The 19659-nt window shown below is 41.6% G+C and overlaps 1 protein-coding gene and 1 long non-coding RNA gene across 9 annotated transcripts in view; one reads left to right on the top strand and one right to left on the bottom strand.

Moving 5' to 3' along the window:
- The window catches only part of citb (citron rho-interacting serine/threonine kinase b), a 49796-nt gene extending 30180 nt beyond the window's left edge, over positions 1-19616 (top strand). For 3 of the 8 annotated variants that reach the window (XM_076890640.1, XM_076890637.1, XM_076890638.1), the window contains exons 24-41: positions 2320-2343; positions 4497-4667; positions 8697-8877; positions 11059-11147; positions 11240-11344; positions 11454-11623; positions 12019-12063; positions 13586-13666; positions 13943-14078; positions 14399-14538; positions 14621-14713; positions 14898-15006; positions 15131-15259; positions 15738-15818; positions 15951-16029; positions 16120-16293; positions 16508-16796; positions 18425-19616. In XM_076890640.1, the coding sequence (XP_076746755.1) occupies positions 2320-2343; positions 4497-4667; positions 8697-8877; positions 11059-11147; positions 11240-11344; positions 11454-11623; positions 12019-12063; positions 13586-13666; positions 13943-14078; positions 14399-14538; positions 14621-14713; positions 14898-15006; positions 15131-15259; positions 15738-15818; positions 15951-16029; positions 16120-16293; positions 16508-16796; positions 18425-18448 (2120 nt within the window). In that variant the 3' untranslated portion in view covers positions 18449-19616. The remainder of the gene's footprint in view (positions 1-2319; positions 2344-4496; positions 4668-8696; positions 8878-11058; positions 11148-11239; positions 11345-11453; positions 11624-12018; positions 12064-13585; positions 13667-13942; positions 14079-14398; positions 14539-14620; positions 14714-14897; positions 15007-15130; positions 15260-15737; positions 15819-15950; positions 16030-16119; positions 16294-16507; positions 16797-18424) is intronic. The other 5 variants (XM_012923566.4, XM_012923564.5, XM_012923568.5 and 2 more) reach the window with 3 other exon arrangements.
- LOC143421441 (uncharacterized) lies at positions 10032-10833 on the bottom strand. Its single transcript, XR_013101088.1, has 2 exons — positions 10507-10833; positions 10032-10387 (listed from the first exon to the last, which is right to left on the bottom strand). It is a non-coding gene; the product is annotated as an uncharacterized LOC143421441 (long non-coding RNA).
- Positions 19617-19659: the final 43 nt, after the last annotated feature.

The raw sequence follows: 19659 nt of genomic DNA, 5'->3' as shown, positions 1-19659 counted from the left end.
TAGCTCAGTGTGTTTTTTTTTAATCCAATGGCACAAACATGCAGGCTCACAGGAGATGCATAGAGGAGAGTGAGGTAAGATGAGCCGGCAGGTTTGTTATCTCATTTAGGCAACCATTCATAATTTTTGTCATGTGACTTTTTCTTCTTTTTTACCTTGCTGTGTAAGGAAGAACTATTTAAGAAGACGTGTAAACAGCTCAAGTCAAAGCCTTTTTTGGCAGCTCAGTTGATCAAGTTCAATCAGATGTACTGTGTAGAAACATGTGAAGAAGTCAGTAAAGTGCTCTAGTTTACTCTAGTATAAGTCTGATAAACACTGTGGTTGTGGCGTAACATGGGAAAGAGCCTTTGTGGTAAGCTGTGCTTACATCAAGTGAGATATTTGAGGTTTAAACTCGTTTCCATCATACCAGTGAGCAGATATTGTTCTAATTTTAGACGCGCTGTAGCTCGAGCACTATCATGCAGCATAATTATAGAAGAAAAAGAAACACAGGTCCCCTGCACCGCTATTCTTCAAACCTAGACCTCTGTATTCGGGATGCAACGATACCAATTTTTTCAAACTGATACGATACCGATACTTGGATCTGAGTAATTGCCGATACAGAGTACAAAAAACAATACTTCTACCACACACACACACACACACACACACACACACACACACACACACAAATGCAATGAATTGGAAGACAGGTTTTATTTTATTCTCTGCCGATAAAAAATTAAATCTTAATAAAAAAGACCACAAAAAAATTTCAAGTGAAAAGTAAGCACTTCTGTTAAATTATTGCAGAGTCTCCACATTGTAATTTAACAAAATATCACTGAACTATTGACACTGTCTCGAGCTTTCAGAATAATAAATAAACACTTCTGTTTGGAATAAAATAAATACAAATTAGGTTTGAGAATAAAATAAACTTTTAAATTATTGCAGAGTGTCCATATTGTAAACAAACAAACAAAATAACGAAAGTATTTGGCATTGACGAATAAACTCCTCATCTGCCCGTGGATCATCAGTCCACTGTGCCGTTAAACCGAGGACTGACATCGCGCACACACTGATTGTCTTTACCTCTTTACAAAGTTTTGACACCATTATCTCCCTGATGTATGGGCGGCTGGGAATTTCATATCGCAGCTCGAGTATGCTGAGAAGACGATGCAATCCTATGTTTTCCACGACCGGCATTGGCTGGTCATCCAGAGCGATAAAATGAGTCAGAGCCTCTGTTATTTTAACTGCCCGTGGATTTTCTCTTGACATTTTTCATCGCTTTTCCAAAACCTGAGTTAAAGTTGGCTGTTCCGGTCCACACTGCTGACATTTTGTTTAGCCTGGCTACAGCAGCCTCCAGTTTCTCTTTTTTATCTGGAGCCGCCAGTCTCACTCGCCTAACCCTGTGCCTGCTTAGCGCGGGATGTCCCCCTAGTGGCCAATCTAAAAAACTACAACAGAAATGACAAGCCACCCTCTGATTAATGAAATAAGTTGGTATCAGTTCATGGTATCAGTTAACTTTTATGAGTACGAGTACACACATATTTTACAGTATCGGCCCTGATACCCGATACCAGTATCGGTATCGGTGCATCCCTACTCTGCATGAAGTATCTGCAGAAGTATACAGTATTGCATGCAGCAAGATTCTGAGCTCCTAGTGCTTGTTCTTGTTTGCTATTTTGAATAATGGTCAGCACAGCAGGTGCAGTGGTTAGCACTGTCGCTTCACAGCAAGAAAGGACTTGATTTGGGCCCCCATGCATGGAGCCCGCATGCTCTCCTTGTGTCTGTGTGGGTTTCCTCTGAGCAATCTGTTGTCCTCCTACAGTCCAAAGACATGCCGTATACTTTAACTGGTAATTTTAATTGGATGTAGAAGTATATAGAATAAAGCATTGTATCAATGTGTCTTGTTGTCACATTGATACAGTTCAGGCAGTTTTCTTCATACCTCAGAACTGTGGACAAGTTGTACTAGTATTTATTTCATTATCACCAATAATATGAGTAGAATTGGGGATTTGATTATTTAATTATTCGTTTTTTGTAACTATATTTTTCAGACAGCTGTTAAATCTTCTTACAGTCACACTAGATCAATTTTGGGGGTTGACTTGATCCCAAAGACCAATCGTTTTTTGGTTGTCTATTTAAGTGAGGCACAACTGATAGGTATCATATGACTTGAGTGCAAAATGGCTTATCTCTTAGCTGACTCTCCTCTACTGCCTCTGCAGCACACACCTCACATTCAAAGGTTGATTTTTGAAGCTCTTACTGTCTCTTCTTTCACACACCTTTCAGAGGGAAGGAGGGTCACTTTTGAAAGTAAGTCATCCAAATTCATGGTTTCTGCAGCTTGGTCTCTTATCTCTCCTCTACGTTGCTACATCCACATCTTTGACAGGCCAGATTTTAAAAGCTCTGCACTTTTATAGTATAAAATGTCAGATCTAAACAGGTTTGTCAGATGAGGCTGAAGAACCTTCAGTGCAGAGCTTTAGAAATCTGAAGCATTTTATCTTGGTTGCTGAAGCGTGTGATTTGCAGAAGCCTTCTACTTTATTTAACTCACTTTATTTCCACCTCAAATTCACATCATATACACAAATGTACCATATTAAAAATTCTGCAATGCAAAAACCGCTGTATGCACTTTAAACCCACACTCTGATCTAAAGGTATTATCTAGCCATTTTGTTAGTCAAGGTTACAACAAGAAAAGAAAAGTCTCATATCTACGTTTTATGTCATAGTGACCTGGTAGTCAAAAACAGAAACAACAGAAGCAAGAAAGGAAAGAAAGAAAAAGATGTACAGCTGTCAGTTACAATAGCAAATCTGATGGACACAAACAGCTTTGAGGCCTTGGGGAACAGACACAGGATCCCTGAGAGCGTCCTGTGTCAGATCCTTTGGGTTCTCTCTGGGATGCCGGATGAGATAACTGTGAATCTGACTTGTTCAGCACCTTTGGCTCATTGTTGTGTTCCTCAAGCTGTTCCTAAACAACTTTGCAGTCTGGGGGAAGGCCATTGCTGTCAGTGGGTGCCATTGCCAATGGGCAGGTGTATTTAGTTTGTAACAGCGCTTACCTTGGAGGTTTAACATCCGCATGAATGCCAGCTGCACAGGAGTTTGAACACTAATGTATGTGTTTCATGCAAGAGGACTAAAGAAGATGACCAAGTTATTATGATTTATTTTAAGTTGCTAGCTCTAATCATAAACAAGTGTAAAATGTACAGATTTTCAAAGTGCTTTTAAGAACTCGTTAATATAGATCAAAATCAAAAAGTGAAGTGATGCAGTTAAAATAAAAAGAACATAAATGCTGAACAGTGTGAACGGTATTACAAGTAAAATAAATAAACACGGAAATAGATAAGTCCATAAAGAAGTGATAAGAAGATAAAACACTTTGATCAGTTTTCTGTAAATGTACGTTTGTAATGTAATCTAGATGTAAATGAAAGGTGAGTTTGCGAACGTCAGCTCCTTTGTTAGAGAACAGTTAAGGGCTCTGATCAGAGGAACAACCCAGCAGCTCGGTTCCTTGGGTCTGACTGTAAATTTATAACACAGGTAAAAGCGTGGCACAAGTTTAAAATCAGCTGAAATAGCTGGATAAAATAGCTAGTATGCAGTAGCAAAACTGAGAGTGATATAGTGTTGTCTCTTTGATTTTGTTAAAAGCCTGGCAGCTGAGTTTAGGACAGACTGGAGGCGGGGGGAAAAGACCAAGGCTTTACATTTTAGCTTAAGACCAATTAGACTGTAATTTGCCTCCATTCTCCTGCTATTACAATAAAGGTCTAAACAACAACAGCACTATGTGATGCTAGGATTTCGGAGCTTATACGCATCTATTAGTGAGATATGGCTCTATTGATTATTCCATTCTACTATGATTTACTCACTGATTTGGTCTCTTTCATACTTTTCTCATGCAACATCACATTAAGGTAGTTTTGTATGAGAAAAATACAAACGGGGCCATATTCATCAGTAACTTAACAACAATATTCAATAGATACATGAAATAAAGTGCTCACGTTTTTCTTTCTTTCCATGTTGGTTGTACACACAAGATTTGTAAATTTCATACTGATTGACATTATTATATCAATAAGCGTGATCGTTTTGTTGCCATAATAATGACGTGAAATTTTTCAACCATCTTTAATGCAGAATGCAGTTCGCTGATGCTGACTGGATAATGCCTTTAAAATGCTGCAGTGTGTGGGCACAAGCAGAGGGACTGACAAAATGAAGAATCTGTTTCAAGCATTTCCGTCTTCAGAGTACTTGCATTAATGCATTTTGCCAAACATGTACCACTCCTTTTGGAAAGCTTTTGTTTTTTTTTTGTTGAACTGATCTCATAGATGGTATGGCATGATGCACTGAGGTTGTACCTGACAGAGTAAGACATGCTGGCGCTGCCTGCCCTGACTGTGTTCCCTGCTGACTGTATTCAGAGTATAGCCGTCGCTTGAAGGACAGTCAGAGAGACAGAGAGAGGGAGAGAGAGAGGGTGATGCACCACAACACGCCTCACCGCTTCACAGTGGGACTCAACATGAGAGCTGCCAAGTGTACCGTGTGCCTGGATACTGTGCACTTTGGTCGTCAGGCAGCTACCTGTCTTGGTAAGTTACAGTTGTGCTCACAAGGACTATCAACTAGACAGTGATGTATACCTTCACATAAACCATATTTTAACTTCTTGCTATATTACATTTTTCCACACATTTTCTGAAAGCATGCCTCATACTGTCAGAACTCTACACACAAATCAAAAAACACACACACAATGTGCAGAACTCTTCAATTATCCTGCAAAATGAAACTTTACATTCAAAACAATGTAAATGGAATTTTGTTTTCAAATGACACATGAATAGACATTTATAAGAACCAGTTGAACACTGATGTGCTTACAGTTTTTTCTGAATGCTTAAACCCTAACTGTGATTCCTGTAGCACAATCTCTAAAACTATTCAGACTTATAGCAAAACCACTCACTGAGTTTGCAAAACTAAAAGCACATAAACTGCTTTGCACTCAGTTTGCAATTTTGTAACACACACTTTGCAAAACTGTAGGCACAATTCACTGCACAACACTCAATTACCAAATTTCCAACACACTCCTAGCAAAAGTATACACATGTATGGCTATCATTAACACTAATTTGCCAACTGTCTGGCACACTTTCACATGTGAAAGCTTTTTTAGATAATTAGTTCACTTTGCAATCAGCCTAAGCACTATAATACAGGTAAGCTGTGTGTGCGGAGTACAATGGAGGGAGCAGAAAGAGTGAGAAGTAGAGGAGGCCGAGGAAGAGGACGTGGAGGTGAAGAAGTAGGATGAAGAGGACGACAAGGACAAGGAGGAGCAAGAGGAAGACGAGGAGGGGGGAGAGGAAGATGAGGAGGGGAGAGAGGAGGATGAGGAGGGGGGAGAGGAAGGGTAGGAAGAGTAGGAAATAGAATTGCTGATGACATCAGAGCTACAATAGTGGACCATGTAATCAACCATGTAATCAACCGTGGAATGACCCTGAGGGTAGCTGGCCAACGGGTCCAGCCTAACTCGAGCCGCTACACTGTAGCAAGTACCATAAGGACATCTTGAAATGAGAATCGGTTAGTACAGTCACTTCGCACAAAGATTTGTAGCACTGCCATATGCCAATGAGAAACACACCAATACCATTGATGTAAAAATACTGAAATTGTTACTTTACAGAATTGCTAGATGACCAGATGCTGGGGGCAGAGGAAGCATGTTCACTGCAGACCAAGTAACCCATATAGTCATTATGGCGATTGCAAATAATCCTATACTTGGAAATGAACACTTGTGTTTGTTTTGATGTGTTTCAAGTACACCAGTACTTGAAGTTTGGATCCCTCTATGCTTATGGATCTATGACAGAAGTATGAGCTCAAACTGACATAGCCTACCTTGTGCACAGAGAAAGCAAAAGCCAGATGTGTTTTGTATTCATACCATCAGTGTGCAGTTGGCGCATTGTGTGCTTAGTAGATGATGGCTTGTGTGTACTGTTTGATACGGAAACACCATTTTTACGAAGGTGTGAAGAGTTAATCTAGCTGTGTTTGCTTTTGCAAGAGAACTACAATGTTTTGATTATTGGGTGACAGGTTTTCTTATTTGTGTGAAGAGTTTTGCAAAATTAGCCAATAGTTACAAAAAATGTGCTTAAGCAATCAGAAAAAACTGTAAGCGTAACGCTTGGCTTTTTCCCCGCCCATATAAATCTGGAGAGGATCCTATCCCATTCTGCAAAGTATCTATCAGGGCTTTCTATAGAAACAGCCTGGAACAAAAAGCTCTGATTTCGTAATTGCAATTATGTGTGAAAGGTATTTAGCAATGTGGTTAGTATGCAAAGTTGGGCAACTGAGTTTACAATTTTGAAAAGTTCAACACTGAACAAAAAAGGCTTACGTTACAGTTTTTTCTGAATGCCTAAACACTAACTGTGATTCCTGTAGCACAATTTCTAAAACTAGTCAGACGTATAGCAAAACCACTCACTGAGTGTGCAAAACTAAAAGCACATAAACTGCTTTGCACTCAGTTTGCAATTTTGTAACACACACTTTGCAAAACTGTAGGCACAATTCACTGCACAACACTCAATTTCCAAATTTCCAACACACTCCTAGCAAAAGTATACACATGTATGGCTATCATTAACACTAATTTGCCAACTGTCTGGCACACTTTCACATGTGAAAACTTTCTTAGATAATTCGTTCACTTTGCAATCAGCCTAAGCACTATAATACAGGTAAGCTGTGTGTGCGGAGTACAATGGAGGGAGCAGAAAGAGTGAGAAGTAGAGGAGGCCGAGGAAGAGGACGTGGAGGTGAAGAAGTAGGATGAAGAGGACGACAAGGACAAGGAGGAGCAAGAGGAAGACGAGGAGGGGGCAGAGGAAGCATGTTCACTGCAGACCACGTAACCCATATAGTCATTATGGCGATTGCAAATAATCCTATACTTGGAAATAAACACTTGTGTTTGTTTTGATGTGTTTGACTAAACACCAGTACTTGAAGTTTGGATCCCTCCATGCTTATGGATCTATGACAGAAGTATGAGCTCAAACTGACATAGCCTACCTTGTGCACAGGGAAGGCAAACGCCAGATGTGTTTTGTATTCATACCATCGGTGTGCAGTTGGCGCATTGTGTGCTTAGTAGATGATGGCTTGTGTGTACTGTTTGATACGGAAACACCATTTTTACAAAGGTGTGAAGAGTTAATCTAGCTGTGTTTGCTTTTGCAAGAGAACTAAAATGTTTGGATAATTGGGTGACAGGTTGTTTTATTTGTGTGTAGAGTTTTGCTAAATTAGCCAATAGTTACATAACATGTGCTTAAGCAATCAGAAAAAACTGTAAGTCATTATGATGACTGGAGACGAAGTGGTCATAGTGTTTTACATTAGCACATCAGTGTTTAACTGGTTCTTATAAATGTCTATTCATGTGATGGTTTGTGTGTCATTTGAAAACAAAACGCCATTTTGACAAGAAATTACATTGTTTTGAATGTAGAGTTTCATTTTGCAGGAGAATTGAAGGGTTTTGCTCGTTGTGTGTGTGTTTTTTTGATTTGTGTGCAGAGTTCTGACAATATGAGGGATGTTTTCAGGAAATGTGTGTAAACAATTCAGAAAAAATGTATGTTGCTGTCTCTCCGTCTTCTATTTGCCAGACTGAATCCTGATTCATCTTTCAAAATATATCCCATGGAGGTTTCCATGGAATCCATTTCAAACACTCTATAATAGATAATAGATAAGTAGTGATACAGAAAGACAGACTAATGAAATAGTGTATTTACAGTATATGCACTCCAGATATATGTGCACTATTACAATATAGTCTACAGTACTGCAAGTGTACCATCTGTAACAACCTAGCCAACAGTAAGAGTAGGCCTATGGGCACAGAACTGTACTGGAAGAGTCGCTGGTTACAGGTTACACTCGCACATACTGATATCGTAGATCTTTAAGTCTTGCAGAGGGTCTGATCACATCATTAGAAACATGTGTGTTCAGCTGTGAGTTGCTGTGTGTAAAAGATGACAGCTGTGTTGAAGTTGTGCTCACATTTTGCTGCCAGTGTTTACAGTTTTGCAACACACATGTGAAATGTGTTTAGTGACTAAGGATATGTTTAAGGTTTTGAAAAACAGAGTGTATGAGTTTTGCAAATCGTGTCTAAGTACCTGAACCGTGTTTAAGGTTTGGCCAAAAGACTGTTTGATAGCTTAGAGAATGGAGTTTAGTGTTTTACCAATTCAGAAAAACTGTGATAAGACCAAAGTTGACATTAGCCTTTCTGTCTGTGTTTTGAAGTTTTCCGTTTTACAATGAAAGTCATCATTCTGGGTTTTAATAGCAGCATTTCATCTTTAAATCTTTACATTAGTGAACACATATACAAAATGTTCAGTCTTTGACGGTTTGCAGATGTTTAACAGTTGGCAAACACAAGCTTTTTTCACAAGAAGAGAGCATTTTTATGGACAGATAAACCTACTGTGCATTCTCCTTACGCTGATAGTGTTAACACGCTCTCCTTTTAGACTGGCGGTGTCAGTATTGTCGCTCTGCTCTCTCCTCAGAATGCCATGCATTGTGCCACCCGAAATGCTCCCCCTGCCTTCCAGCCACATGCGGGATGTCCAGTGACTGCTCCCTGCATCTGTCTGAGGGCCTGTGTCGAGATAAGAGCAGCGCACCGGGCCAGCAGCTGAAAGAGGCCGGCGGACACATGCACTTGGAGGGCTGGATGAAACAGCCCAGGTTAGCTGTGGACACAGTGGTGTCTGACTCAGTCTTTGCTCACTTGCATTATTATATATCAAGACCGTCCTACACATCACCTGCCGAAACAGCTGCACATAAATCTGCAGTTCTAATGTGCAGACTTCACACATACCCGTTTTTTTTAAGTGAGTTAAACCTCCAGCAGTGAGATGAGATGAATGTGAGACACGATTTAACAAAATCTGACAAATTAGAGCATTATAGTGTCTGATAAATATCAACCTTAGATTTTGAATATTAGTAGTAGTAAAAGTACAAATTTCAAAACTTTTTTTTTGCCTTTTTTTCTGTAATTCTCCAGTTCTCAGTTTCACTTTGTGTTACTGTGTATTTGGCTTCTTCTTTATTGTTTTTTTAATGCCATGTTTACAAACAGTGATTTTTTCTGAGCATCTGATCTTTTCATCCACATGTGTTACATTTCACAACGGTAGAGATTTACAAACGAGGAGTGTCCGTACAAACAGCTTTAAAAATTAAAAAAGACAACAAGAGTGGATACATCACACAGCATTTTATACATCTGATGTTTCGTACGTACAGTCATGTGAAAAAGAAATGACACCCAAGACGGCAAAGTTATCTCAGGACTCACCTGGTCTTTAGCAGATCTTCTAGTTAAGTAAATACTAAATTAGGGGATTTACATATTGTATACATCATTAACAAAAACGTAATAAATCAAACAATATGCCAATATGCAGAAACAGTGTGTGGAAAAACAAAGTCCACCTGTACTCAATTACGAGGGAACGTAGCAGCCAGCTGCTGCTAATCACATATATTGATTAATTGATGGTCAACAAGCGAGAGCAACTCACATGCTCACAGCTGTAAAAGCAGAAGTTTTGGAACATTTGGGTGTGTGTTACAGTGTCAAGGAGGAAAGACATCAGTGATGATCTTAAAGAAGCAATCGTTAGTACCTGCCAATCTGGGAAGGGCCATGAGTTACATACATTTCCATACAATATGGAGTCTGTCAATCTACAGTGAGGGAGCTATATGTGTAACACACGGGGAACACTAAAGCAGTCGCGCCAGAATGTCCTGCTAAAAAGAAAGATTCTTTAAAATACAAGGGGGAGCAAGCGAGTCAGATACCCAGGGCACAGAGATGAAGCAGGACATTCTGATCAGAAACAGTTTATTACTAGACCAGGGAGCACAAATAAAACATCCTTAAAATGTACATAATAAAATGTTGTCAATCTAGTAAAACAATCCTAAAACCCGTAAAACTACCATTTTCTACATTCACTAAAAACCCCCTGCTATAATTATGCCACATGTTCATTATGGGTCCATCAGCAGGCCAGGAATTCCAGCTTTAGAGCAGAGTTCACGCCAGCCCCGTCTTCGGCAGACAAGGAAGAGCCTCCCATCTTCTTGTCCTTCCACTGGCCCATCATATCCCAGCCCAGCTTGCGTTCTGCACCCGAATCCATCATGCGACCACCGCCACAGCTCCCCTTGCGTCGGTGTCCTGTAAAATAACAAACAGGGGCCAGAATAATGGTTCCAGAAGCAGCCGTGGCTCATGGCCATGGCGACCTTCTCCCAACCCAGCTGCACCCAGTAAACAACAGTAGAGACCCTACTCACAAATGCAGGTAAACCTCTGCCCTGCTGCCAATCACACGCGTTGTCTCCTACTGTTGCCATTCCATGAGGTCAGGACTGGGTCGCCGGGTCACGCTGGCCATCTAGCATTAACTTTCCAGTCTGGGGGCTCTCTCCTTCTGTGCTCAGCTAGCCTGCTTTTAAAAGGTCTTTACACAGCTGATAGGCCACCTCTGGACACACCCCTGCCTCAGCAGGTGGTCCCGATCAGCTAATTTGTCCCATGTGTAGCCAGTCCACAGTGGATTAAAAACTATGTCACATAAAACACTAAAAACCATGCAATAGAAACAGAATAAAACCATGCAAATAAAACGACACACATAAATAAACACTAAAAATCAGAATAAAAACAATATACAAGATAAATACAAATTTCCACTGTGTGACATCTGCACCCATGTCCTCTAACTGATCAGGTGGCCTGATGTTACTGAGAACAACTCCTCATAGGCCCTCACAATAATACTCCGTCTGGTAAAATCCACTCATCTGTCTTCACAGTGGTATTGTTGTCGTCTTGTGTTTTTGCAGGAATGGCAAACGAGGCCAGGGCTGGGAGAGGAAATATGTGGTCCTGGATGGGACTAAAATATCCATCTATGAGATAGAGCCCAGAGAAGGTGACATGTTTAGCTGTCTGGATTTTTAGATAGATGGAAAGTTATTAGAGTGGGCACCAGTGCTTATGAATCTCCTTATGTGTGTTGCTCAGACTCAGTGAAACCACTGGAGGAGTTTGATCTGTGTCTGTCAGATGGGGAGGTGGTGGTTCATGGAGCAGTGGGAGCATCTGAACTACCAAACACTGCCAAGTCAGGTAGATGTGAAGTGTACCAGGCAGCCTTTGCCTTCCCAATGTTGTTCAAAAGTCTGTCAAATATTAATCATTTGAAGTCGTGTCATACTTTATTCTCTCTGTGTGTCAGATGTTCCTTATGTCCTAAAGCTGGAGTCACGGTGTCACACTCCCTGTTGGCCTGGTCAGGCTGTTTACTTCATGGCTCCCAGTTTCCCAGACAAACAGCGCTGGGTGGCTGTGATGGAGTCTGTGGTGGCTGCGGGCCGAGCCTCCCGGGAGAAGGCAGAGGCTGACGCAGTGAGTATCTCCAGAGCAGGCGAACGCAACCCGGGGCAGCTCGCTCTCTGTCTTTAATGTCTCCTGACTCAATTCATATCCGGCCGTGGTCACAGCTGTCGCGTCTGTGGTCGTAAACATGATATTTGACTGTGTTGGTGCTGTTCACCATGAGCAGATTTCCCCTCCGTAGACTATTTAAGACGTAGGTTTCGAGCTTAAAGTTTAACGGGTAGTTTCGCTTACGTGCGTCATTAATTGTCCCTTTCTTCTCTCTTCTTTTCTCTTTCTCTCCTCTCTCTTTGTCTCTCTCGCCTGTGTTTGTTGCTTTTTCATCGTGACACATTGTATGTCCGGCATATGGGCGTGTTTTGTCGATTTGCTCTATTCCTACCCATGTGTCACTGCACACATAGGCTGCTGTGTCCAAAAGACAAATGGTTCTGTCTCCACTGGTCCAGGTAAACAGTTAGACACGAGACATTTTGACACACACGAGCACTGCACATCCTACACGAGGCACGCTGTAGTGCATGAGTCTGTCATTTCGTTGGCTGTCACCTGCCCCCCACCCTGCTGTCACTTCACTTGCTGTGACCACTTCTCACTTTCACTATCCTTTGCTGTATCCTGAACAAACTCTCAAATATTCTTCCCTGTCTCCGATGTCCTTTTTTCTAACCACAGTACACAAATATTCGCCAAGATGTCTGATCATCTTTGGGTTGAATCTCTGCAGCTGTCCTGTCCGGAGGAGCAGGGACCGCACTGCCGAGTTTTGCCTGTTTGTGTACTTGTCTGCGTTGTTACCTCTGCCCTTTCTGCACACTCCTCTGAGGGAGGCTGGGACTCAAGTCACTTGACTTAACCAAGAGACGCAAGTCATATTCTTACTAATCTTTAAAAGAAAAAAGCAACGACAAGATCTAGAGCTGAATGTGGTAATATTAAAATTACATGAAACTAATGTTGTCCAAGTCATTTTTTCTCATCCTCATTAACTTGTAAATTCAGGTTGATATGAGTGAAACGACGAGTGAAACCTCATGTGTCAGTCATGGAGTTCATCTGAAGTCACCTTATGGGTGACTCTGTAAACGGCAATGCTCATTTTTCATAATTTACTCTATTTATAGACCAATCACTGAAATTGTATAAGCACTATGAATGTGATGGACATGAGCTTAGTACATCTGTCATCCATATAAATCAGCACAGATGCTGATTGGGTACACAGGCGAGTGAGGCCTAAAGCTACTTCTACCCAATCCCTAAAGGAGTTCAAATTCCTATCAGACTCAATTGCCACCTTTTAATATTAATAGTTTAAGTTGCTATGGCGACTGTCCTAATCTGCTTGACCCTCTCATACAGCTTGCAGCTGTATGTATCTAATTCTGTTGTATATGTGTAGAAGATATCAGCAGCGTATGAGCTGGAACACTGACTCAGTAATGAGGGAGCCGGCGGTGATGCTGATTAGTGTTAATAATGACTCTTGTTTAAACGCAGTAGAGCTTGTAGACTTTGATCCTTTCACTCTGATCATTTGTGTAAACATTACGTTTTTGCAATCTGTACTTGACCACTGGCAAAATATTTACTTCATTTATTCATTTCGAATGTAAAATCTTGTTCTCAGCTTCGTAGGAGTCGCTAATGTTTATTAAAAGTATCTTTTATTCCCTTTAATGCTGACAAGTGGTACAAAATTACTTTATTACAAATGAAAGCATCGTTTCGTTGGTACTGTAGAGCCTCTGAATAAAACAGCGTGCTATTAAAGGTCTAACAAGTATAACTTTCTATCCGTGACCTGAAGCTGAAGACCGCTTGTGACTTGGTCCCACGTCTGACACTGTGATTCTGAACCCAGTCCTCCAGCCATCCAGCCCCTCCCGTCCTGCTCCTCTGTTCCCTCCTACCCAAGGTCACGTGGAGGTCGTGATCCAGCTGACCCTTCACCCCTCTCTGTTCTTTCAGAAGCTGCTGGGAAACTCTCTGCTGAAGCTGGAGGGAGATGACAGGCTGGACATTAACTGCACCCTTCCGCTCACAGATCAGGTAGGAACATGTTTTATATGCTATAAAATGATATTCATATGTAACTACATATATATTTATTAGAAAATATGTTTACTTCTTAATTGTGCATTTTAAGCAGTAGAAAATGACATGATCTGCAGTTGCAGGTGTATTCAGGAGAAGAACGATGTATTGGAGCATGGAGCAGATGCTCGGGGCTCTCTGCCAGGATTTGCCGCATGTTGCTCCAGTTTGAAATGTCACCACGTTCACCTGAATATTTATTTTTTTTTGTGTTTCGCTGCTGTGCCGCAGATCGTTCTGGTGGGCTCTGAAGAGGGGCTGTATGCGCTGAATGTTATCAAGAACTCCCTGACTCACATTCCTGGCCTGGGGTCAGTCTTTCAGATCTACATCATCAAAGAGCAGGAGAAACTGCTGATGATTGTTGGTGAGAGGCCCAGCTTTGGTATTTTCAGTAGAAAATAAATGTCTGCTGAGCAGCAGGAGTCGACTCTAGATTTTCATTCGCTGAGACAGTCACAGTGTCGGTCGTAAATCAAAAGGTCAATATCTGCTGCCATTACAAATAATTGGCATAATTGATGAAGTGCAATTATTATGCATCATTTAAACTGAAAGGTTGGTCTGCCATACTAATAACTTTGGAGAAACTTGTAAATATCTTGTTACACAAGACAGCAGGGTGGCTTAAAAGTGACTAATGTCTTTATCCTTGAACAAGCTATGTGTAATGTCTGTGTGCTGCAGGGGATGAGCGAGCGCTGTGTCTGGTGGAGATTAAAAGAGTGAAGCAGTCTCTGGCCCAGTCCCACCTGCCTAGCCAGTCTGAACTGGCTCCATACATCTTTGAGACTGTGAAAGGCTGCCATCTGTTTGCTGCAGGAAAGGTAGTTCTTCTGTCTTTGCATGAATGCTGTTTTCATGGTTGAAATGTGACCGTACGTACGAGCGTGTGCATTCTCTTTACAGATAGACAACACGCCTTGTATATGTGCTGCAATGCCAAACAAAATAACCATTCTGCGCTACAATGAAAATCTTAGCAAATACTGCATTCGTAAGGTGAGTATGACACAGTACAGTCTGTTATACTGTTGAAAGTATGTCATGCTTTTTTTCTTTTGACCAAACAAAGGTAACGTTTGGTTTTAAAGTGGATAAATCTTCTACCTTCAAAACATTTTCTACTACTAGATGTGCTTCAAAGTACTGGCTTTCCCTCACCACCTAATTCTTTACCTCACAGGAAATTGAAACTCTGGAGCCCTGCAGCTGCATCCATCTGACCAGTTACAGCATCATCATCGGCACAAACAAGTTCTACGAGATTGAAATGAAGCAATTTGTACTTGAGGGTGAAGTACTTCTTTATGCCTTTAATGCTTCCAGGATCAAATCAGTTACCAGCCAGTCACAGGATGATATTTTACGGTTGTTGGATCACTGTGTGGCTTTTAACCTCAGCTTTTTCCGCTGCAGAATTCTTGGACAAGAACGACGTTTCGTTGGCCCCGGCTGTGTTTGCAGCCTCGTCTCACAGTTTTCCCATCGCCATCATGCAGGTGGCCAGCAGCATGCAGAAGGAGGAATATCTTCTGTGTTTTCACGGTAAATCCATAGGAACTGAGCTCCATGAGCTCATGAGATACGATTAGCCAAGTCAGTGCAACAGAAGGGGTTTTTCTTCTAACCTGGCTAGATCGAAACATGTTTCAGGCTCCAAGTGTTTTACATTTTCAGCTGGGTGAATGTGTTTTACACATGCATCCTGTTGTGCTAGTAGTACTGCAGTTTCAGAAGCACAAACTGTTAGTGTCCCAGGATTTTTAATGCACTCGTTGCATAGTGGTTACCACTCCGACACTCCAAAGACATGTACTTACTGGGGATAGGTTACTGATTCTAAATGTCTATTCTAGGTATACATCTATAAATAATAAATGCTAATCTGGGTATATAAGCTGAATAACATTTTTCGGGATTAAAGCTATTATATTATAAAAGTGTGCTTAAAATACTGCTGTCTGCACACAGTGTTTTGTCTGTAAGAGTATGATGAAGAGTGCAGCAAATGTTTCTGTGGCAGAGTTTGGAGTGTTCGTGGACTCGTATGGACGAAGAAGCCGCACTGAGGAAATCAAGTGGAGCCGTTTGCCTCTGTCGTTTGGTAACTGCTGTTTCTTTCATCTTAATTCTCTCATTGAATTAAAAAAAACAAACAAAAAAAAACAAAAAACACACCATTAACTGTACCAAATCCACTAAATAACTAAATAATTGTGTGTGTCGTCTGTTGCAGCCTACAGAGAGCCCTACCTGTTTGTCACCTACTTCAACTCCTTGGATGTCATCGAGGTGCAGGGGCACGCTGCTCTGGGGTGAGACACAGTGGCCTCTTTGTGCCACATCTTACACTCGTTGAGTTTACTTCTCAGCTGCATTTCCCTCAATTTGGTCTTTTCTTCCAGTCCTACAGTGCTGGCACACCTAGATATTCCAAATCCACGTTACCTGGGCCCAGCTATTTCCTCTGGGGCAATTTACCTCGCCTCCTCCTACCAGAACAAACTGCGGGTCATCTGCTGTAAGGGAAGTCTGATCAGAGAGTCTGGGGAGCTCCAGAGGACCGGGTCCAGTCGAGGGTCAGTTCACTCTGTCATGTTTGCTCACTTTAATCCAGTTTAAACAAAGAAAAAAAATATTTCAGTGACAGTCGGAGTGAGTTAAACATTCAAACACAAAACAAATCACCCAAAAAGTCCTGAGCGCTTGTATTGTCTGCTAAAAATCACTGGAAGGTTGGCTTTGCTATGTCTGCTACCATCCATGGTGTGTTTTTGTTGTTGTCGTCAACAGTAGTCCCAGTAAGCGGTGTCCACCCACCTACACAGAGCACATCTCTAAGCGTCTGACCTCAGGCCCCGGCAGCCATGACGGCTTGCATCGGGAGCCGAGCACCCCACATCGTTATCGGGAGGGCCGCACAGAGTTCAGAAGAGACAAGTCTCCTGCCCGGCCTCTGGACCGGGAGAAGTCACCGGGCAGGGTGTTGGACAGCCGCAGGGAGAGGTCTCCTGGAAGATTCGGAGACAGCAGTCGACTCCACGCTGGTTCTGTCCGAACCCAGCTCGCACCTGTTAACAAGGTATGCAGAAGTTTCCGGTCGGCCTGTGGATGCGCTAAGGATTATTATGAACAAAATCAAACTGCCCTTCTGGTAGAAAGGGCATCCAAATATTTAATGAGTATGTTCTGCCTTGGATTTGATCAGACAAAAACAGTCCTATTCTTGATATGGCAACACAAAGCTGTTCTGCTGAATGTGGATACATCATTCTGACATGTTTCCAGATGTCTTCTCCCCGGTTATTTCTGTCAATGTGCAGAAAAATACAGTTTATATCTGTAAAGTGTGGAAACTGTTGCGCTTTCACAAAGTCTTCTGAAGAGGCTCAAGCTCCAGCAGCGCTTGTGCTATAAAGAGCAAACTTACTGCTTAGTCAGCATGTTTGAGGTCATCCTGGTGAAGACTGCAAGAAAAAACCTTGCTCTTTATGCTGCATGTCTGTGAAGGTTCTCAGTCATCCAGGTCATCGTAGTCAAAGGAGCTTGCAAAGAAAAGCGTCTGGACTTCTTTAAGTTGCTTGAAAGTCTTTGTGCTGCAGTGTTGCTGCTGGAGTTTCAGACTCTAGATTTTTGTTTTTTTTACAAACCTCTGTCTCAGCACAGATACATTTGTGCACATAACCACACACACAGTAGGTTATTTTGATTTTAACACAGTGACTCTGCAGACTGGTGTACACATGCGTGTGCTATGAGGAAGGCTAATCGTTATAGGGTCTGTCAATAAAACTGAATTGAAATGAATGAGTGAATTAAATAGGCTGGATCTCTTTTTCCATATCTAACAAGTTACTGTCTGCAGATGAAGTGCTGAACTATAGGTGAAATACACAACACAGGCTAAAGGCAAAACAGCTGATGTGTAGGGATGCAGAGAAATACTACATGAATGCGTTTGTGCTTTAAGCGCTGGGTTCAGTAAGACTGGGAGAAAGCCACGTGAATTTAAAAGCTGCGTCACTGCCCAGCATCAGGAAAAGGATCACCTCTGATTAGAGTTGCAGATTTTATTAAAATACTCCAGGCTGTGTAAGACAAATTCATCTGCAACCCCCAGTGGTGAGAGAGCAGGTAAAGAACAAATTTATAAAAAAAAAATGAATTCAAAAAACGAAATTACTTTCTCGTTTTTTAAGGTTAATATGAATGAGGCTCAGTTGCCCTGTTTGAGGATAGATAATATTAAGTATTGTAACATGCAGACATCATGGGCTGCCTCTTGAGACATTTTTTATATAGTGTGTAACAAATCTGATAATAGAAGTCAAAATCTAACAAACAGGGAAAAAACAAAACAAAAAACACCTTCAAAGTGTGTGCATGCACACTGCTGAGGAAAAAACCCTATAATATGCACCTTGTACTGGGATTCCCTGCTTCCTTCCTGCTGTTCCAAATAAATATTACTAGCAGCAGCGATCAGGTGCAAAATAAGACAAGCTTTATTGTTAAATTTAGCAGTTTGCTGTAAACTTCAGTAAATCATGTTTGTACGATTCATTTAAATACATATCCAGTAAGGCTACTCACCTTTAGTTTCACAACTGATGCTGCAGCTCTTCAGTAAATACAGACAACACCAAACTATTCATGATGTTTAAGCCACAGTGACACGCTTTGACCTTTGCTCTTAATCTGTGTTTGCAGGTGTGGGATCAGTCGTCAGTGTGAGTCCACTTGCTGCTCCTGACTGGAGGTTGTAGAGAACCAACTGCAAAAGCCCTTATTCCACCCTGAGTGCAAGCGCGCACACACACACACGCACGCACGCACACACACACACACACACACACACGCACACTGCCTGTACATAGTGCAGCGTCAGTTCCTCGTTCAACCTCACAAAAACCTGCAACGGGAGACGTCTCCTGTGACAATCCTCTTGACACGTGCTTTTATGGGAGTTATCCCACAGTAGATTTGGTGGCAGGGAACCTACGCTGATCTACAGAAGCTACTTTCTATCTCCTCAAAGTTGTAAATATTGCTGTCGGAGTTTTTATAGATAAAAGGGAAGAGTCGGCTGGTAAAGCCATGTCTATTTTTTTTAAAAAATGAGTTTCTAAAGATGTTGCAGGGAGATTAACGCTGTCGCTGGCTAGGACGTACAATATCAACCTTACATAAGAATCTGAAATATCACAGGGTTTTTTCTCCGTTAAGAGAATTAAACTGACATTGAATTACTTTCATAGCTCACTAACGGAAGGGAGATCTGAGGAGGCAAGACTTTGCACACAAGACTGGATTTGATCAGGAGTTTAAAAGCTCATTTTTGTTACGCGACCAGATCAACCGTGTGGTCTTCTTGCCTGAATAGCCTTTGATATATAACTGCATAAGAGTGCTTCGACCGTCGTTGTCCGGCCATACTTTGTAAAACAATTATTAAGCAGTGTTTCGCTCCAAGTGTTCCTCGTGTTGTTTTTAGCAAACCTAAGAAAGAAACACGCAGCTCTGCCTCTGATGCCGGACGCCGTGCTGTCAGGCTGGCTCAAAGCGCCTCAGCTTGCTCTTAGTCCGCTGCTGCCGATTATGGTACAGATGTCCCGTTTCTGTGCAGTGATATGAAGTCTAGTAACCGTCAGGGGTCGTCACTTGCTTGTATCGTTTCTTTAGAGGCAGCAAGACCACCCCCCACTCATCACATCAGTGAGCATGACTAACTTAGAGCAGCACTGTCGCTTTTTGATCGATTCTCTTGGTTGTTCTTTTCTGTCATGTACTCACTTGGATTTGCATTCTATAAGTAGAAATTGATGTTAGACAGTGTAACTTAAGATTTTCTTGATTTTTAGAGCTGTATACCAGTACACGCATTAAACATGATTCTAGTGTCCGTTTTCTTCTTTGTGCGCTCTCAGTTGCAGATTCTCCACCAC

Source organism: Maylandia zebra, linkage group LG12 (assembly GCF_041146795.1).
Source record: "Maylandia zebra isolate NMK-2024a linkage group LG12, Mzebra_GT3a, whole genome shotgun sequence".
NCBI classification, from domain to species: Eukaryota; Metazoa; Chordata; class Actinopteri; order Cichliformes; family Cichlidae; genus Maylandia; species Maylandia zebra.
The sequence above is the reverse complement of the archived record's forward strand: the minus strand, read 5'-3'. Positions and strand labels throughout refer to the sequence as shown.